The sequence below is a fragment of the Lolium rigidum genome, chromosome 5 (genome assembly GCF_022539505.1).
Source record: "Lolium rigidum isolate FL_2022 chromosome 5, APGP_CSIRO_Lrig_0.1, whole genome shotgun sequence".
In the NCBI taxonomy this organism is placed as follows: domain Eukaryota; kingdom Viridiplantae; phylum Streptophyta; class Magnoliopsida; order Poales; family Poaceae; genus Lolium; species Lolium rigidum.
Genome location: NC_061512.1, coordinates 19,595,788 through 19,600,249, shown reverse-complemented (window position 1 = coordinate 19,600,249; position 4,462 = coordinate 19,595,788). Strand labels below are relative to the sequence as shown.

Sequence of the window (4,462 nt, the reverse complement as noted above, 5' to 3'; positions counted from 1 at the left end):
TGAGCTACTTCAATTCCACCAAGGTCAAGTGAAACTTCGATTCATCGTGATCTGTTTTACTTTAAAGCGCGAAAATTCCCCAGATTTTCTATGCATGAATGCAATGCACACATCTGTGTCCTCTATTTTTGTAACCCCATTACCTGGGATATTACACCCTTGCTCATCCTGTACCGGCGCCGAAAATTGTCGGCATGTGTTGCCCCGTCGGCGAAGTAGTCGTTGTGCAGCATGGCATGCCCCTCCATCCTCTGCCGGGGCTTCAACTTCCTTCTTCCCGGCCTTGATCCTCCGCGGCGCGGCCTCTTCCTCTTCTCCGCCTCGGCGTCAAGCATGTCCCGGAGGGACGCGATGATCGCAAATGCTCCCGCAGTCGTCGTCGAACGCTTGCTCGTCCTCCGGCCAGCGAGGCAACCATCTCATCGTCGCCGTCCATGGCTAAAGCAAAATCAATGGTTAAAATTGCGCCGAGGCGAGACGACGCAACAAATAGCGACCAATCGTGCCTACCCGGCAAGTCGTCGAGCACCTTCCGTGCGCGGAGGTGGGGCGGATTTGATCGGCGCGTTCGGGAGGCGCCGGCGACGCGGCGGCGGCGGCGGGACCGGCGGGAGCCCCGGCCGCGACAACGGTGCCGACTCGCATCACATATCGGACGCCCAAACGGCCGGGAAATCCGGCGCGGCGGTGGGGTGGGAGGCGCGGGAAGGAAGGAGCGACGAGAAAAGAGCGCGAACCAACCGGTTTATGCAAATAGTCGCCGACATGTGGGAGCCCGCCTCGCTTTCGTTGTGTCCGGCGTCCCCGGAGCGTCCCCCGTGGGACGGGGGACGGGCTCGGGCGCCGGACACCGTATCGGACCGCGCCGGACAAAAATGGGCTTTGGGGGACGCGGCTGGAACGCTTTTTTTGTCCGGCGCGCCCCAAATCCCTTTGGGGGACGCTTTGGGGGACGCGACTGGAGATGCTCTCACTTATGCATACTTGATCAAACTAAATAGGATTGTAGATGTGGATATTTTCGTATGAAATTGATCGAAATTAATTGTTGTGCAATTGTTTGACATGGACAAGATTTTTCGTTAGCAGGGGTGGTAGACTAGTAGAGCAATGATTAAGAATAGAAAAACAGTGTCACGCCTAATTCAACAGTCCACCAGCACATAGTCACATCCAACTCACCACCACCCCAACGAAACAACTCGAATCAAGGAGACGACTCTGCTCCGGACGGACACTTTTCCCAACACACGCACATCACGCATAGCCGTCGTCCTCTCTTTTGTTTCCTTGCGCATCTTCCGCCCCACGCAGCCCAACGAAGAAGAAGAAGAACTCGCCCACTCCCGACGCCACCAACGAGCGAGGGCACCGCGTCCCCCGCCGCAGATGGCTTCCGCAGCGGCCTCGCGCCCGCCGGCCCCGCCGCCGCCGCCTCCCCCGCCCCCGCCGTCCGCCGCCATGCAGTGGCTCGCCCCGCGCGTCTCCTTCAGCCTCGACGACGCCGGCGGGCCGATGGCCGCGGGAGCGGGAGGAGCGGGCAAGGCCAGCGCCGACTTCGAGTTCTTCCTCGCCGGGTGCTCCGCGGTGTCCACCATGCTCCCCGCCGACCAGCTCTTCTCCGGTGGCAAGCTCGTGCCGCTCCGCATCCCCGCGACCTCCTCTACCAGCTCGTCCGCTGACGGGGTGCCCACGCGGCCTCCGCTCGCGCCGGCGGCGGCGCAGGAGCAGCAGCCGGAGACGCCCAGGGCGGCGGAGGTGGTGGAGGCGCCCAAGGATGCGGCGGAGGTGGAGCCTAAGGTTGTCCCGGCGAGGCGGTGGCGGGATCTGCTGCGGATGCGGAAGCAGCAGGCGTCGTCCTCGTCCTCCTCATCATCCTCCACGGACACCAAGCCGCTGCGCCGGCTCCTCCGCCGCGGCCCGAAGCCGCCGGAGCAGGAGCCGTCGCTCAACCACCCGCTCCTCCGCGAGCCCGACGAACCCGAGAAACCCGAGAAACCCGCGCCAGCACCCACCGCCACACCACCTCCTCCAACTCCCCCGCAGCACCAGCTGCCGCCCAAGATCCGTCTGCCGGCGTCCCAGGCGGCGGCGCCCCCGCCGCCGCCACCCCCGCCGCCGCCGGCCGTGGCCGCGGACAGCCCGCGCCTCAACGCGGCCGGCAAGGTGGTGTTCAACGGCCTCGGCCGCAGCTCCAGCAGCCCCAGCAGCCTGGCCGGCGGGCGGCGCCACCGGGCCGGCAGTGCGTCCGGCGGCGGGATGGAGCGGTCGTACTCGGCGCACGTGCGCGTCACGCCCGTGCTCAACGTGCCCGTCTGCCGCAAGTCCGTCTCCGTGTTCGGCATCGACCGCCTCTTCTCGCCGTCCTCCGCGTCCACCGCCGCCGCCGCGCACGCGGCCGCCAAGAAGGGGAAGGTGGCCAAGAAAGAGGTGGTTGTAACCGCAGCGCCGCCACCGCCGTCGTCACAGTAACTTGTCGTCGATGGCCATACGTAGCAATGCCATTGGTGAACTCTCGGTCTCTTCCTCAATGATCTTGATCTTGGTTTTGGTTTTTGGTGAGCGGCGCTGCTTAATTAGGTTTATTGGAGGATTAAGCTAGCTCAGGAGCACGTACTACTAAATTAGAGGTGAGAATTGTTGCGGGCAATGTTGATCAACTGGCATGTAAATACAGGCGAGCGAGTTATTGTTCTTGTTCTTGGTTCTATTCATGAGATTTTGTGTGTGTGCTAGTGAGGAACTACTGATGATGATTATAATAAGTATGTGATGAACTAAATCATGATGATGAGGTTGTAGATGCTCATCGGAATAGGGAACCCATCATCGCCTTTTGTTGTTTGTTTGTGCCTGCCGCTCAAAAGGTCCATGAAAAGCGAAAAGCTAGACGGATTTGGAGGTGAGCAAAGCTACGCAAGTACGAGTCGTGCGTTACGTCTACCTGGATAGACAAACAAAACTAGACGGGCGTACGTACGGATCGGCCAGACCGGCGGAACGGTCGTCGACGGCGACGGGCGGAGGAGACCGGTCGTCGTGCGCGGTGGCCCCCGGCCGCCGGCGATCGAATGCATGCGCGATCTGCTCTGCGCTGCGCTGCACTTGCCTCGCGGGTAGTGGTGGTGGTCCAGATTAATCAGTCGATGGATCGATCTTCAAGGGACATGACCACCACCCTCGCCTCGCTGGTAGCTGCATGTGCATGGGCCTCTCCTCCGGTCGTCTCCTTGCAATCAATCCGATTGATTGGTTCATCCGTTAGTAAAGCTGCTCGTTGGCGCCATTACTAGTTGCCACGAGTAGCTGCGTCGTCGTGCTTCTCCCTACTCCTTGGGGCATCTCCAAGCAAGATCCATTTAAGACATCAAATGTAACAATTTCAGAAGGCTCCGCTATCAAATGTAATAGGTTCTGGAGTTTGCTGATTTGGGACACGAAACTTTGTTCTGTGTTGCCAGCCGATGACATTCTAGTTCATGGTGTATCATAGATGGAGAAGTTCTTAAAGGCCGGATTGGAGGACTAGCAACGATTAATCGAGTCATGATGTTGTTGAGAGATTTGCTCTGTATTCTGGGTCTCGTAATAGCAGTATGCAAGTGGGGGTAGCAGCACGGGTGAATTTCAGAATCTTACCTTTCAGGGTGAAAATCTAAGGCCTGGCCTTAATTGATTGTGTCTGGCAATGGTCTTGTTGAAGACATTGTTTTAAGAGCGGTGACTATCTTTAGGGTGAAAACCTAAGGTCTTTTGATCGGGTGACGATGACGCTTGTGCACTGTTCCCTTCTTGGAGGCGTTGCTTGAGGAGAGACTGGATTTCATGTGTTGTCTTGGTGGTGGTTGTACTGTTGTTGCTAGGACTAGAGTACCGTAGCGGGACTTCTTTTTCTTAGATTTCTTTTTCTTTTTTAGTTGTGTGCATCCGTACTAAAATTAGGGTACTGCGCTGTTGCAGGCTGGGTGTAATTGGTATCTACCGTTATTAATGTATTTCCTTTATCGAAAAATTTAAGACATCAAATGTGTATACTCTGATTTATTTGGGTTGAACCGCGGACATGAATATGACTATTCGGCCAAGATTAATAAATCTCGCATTTTATTCGGCTTGACTGGTATGTTTTTTCCCTTCAATGCTGCGTTGGAAGATGATGACTCGCTTCTTCTCGAGCCAAGCCTTTATCGAAATGGGACCTCTGCGACGACAATTGCGACCAGCCGAGGCATGAGAGCGATGCTTAGAACTGCATGAACAGGCAGGGCGTACACGCTGACAAATGGGATGGCCATCGTTGTAGAGGTGGCTGTGCGGCATGTGAACTTACACAGCTCACCGACAACATCTCGGTTTAGCCACCGAGCGCCTCCCGTTTTAAGATGAGGATAGCCTCATCGACGGTAGGGGAGAGCTCAAGTTGGACGCTGACTTTGTCTTTGGCCTGGATCTCCATTCCATT

At 57.3% G+C, this 4,462-nt stretch overlaps 1 protein-coding gene across 1 annotated transcript; it reads left to right on the top strand.

Moving 5' to 3' along the window:
* Positions 1–1,389: 1,389 nt before the first annotated feature.
* On the top strand, positions 1,390–2,472 carry LOC124655689 (formin-like protein 5). Its single transcript, XM_047194543.1, has one exon. The coding sequence runs from the start codon at positions 1,390–1,392 to the stop codon at positions 2,470–2,472; it is 1,083 nt and encodes a 360-aa protein (XP_047050499.1).
* Positions 2,473–4,462: the final 1,990 nt, after the last annotated feature.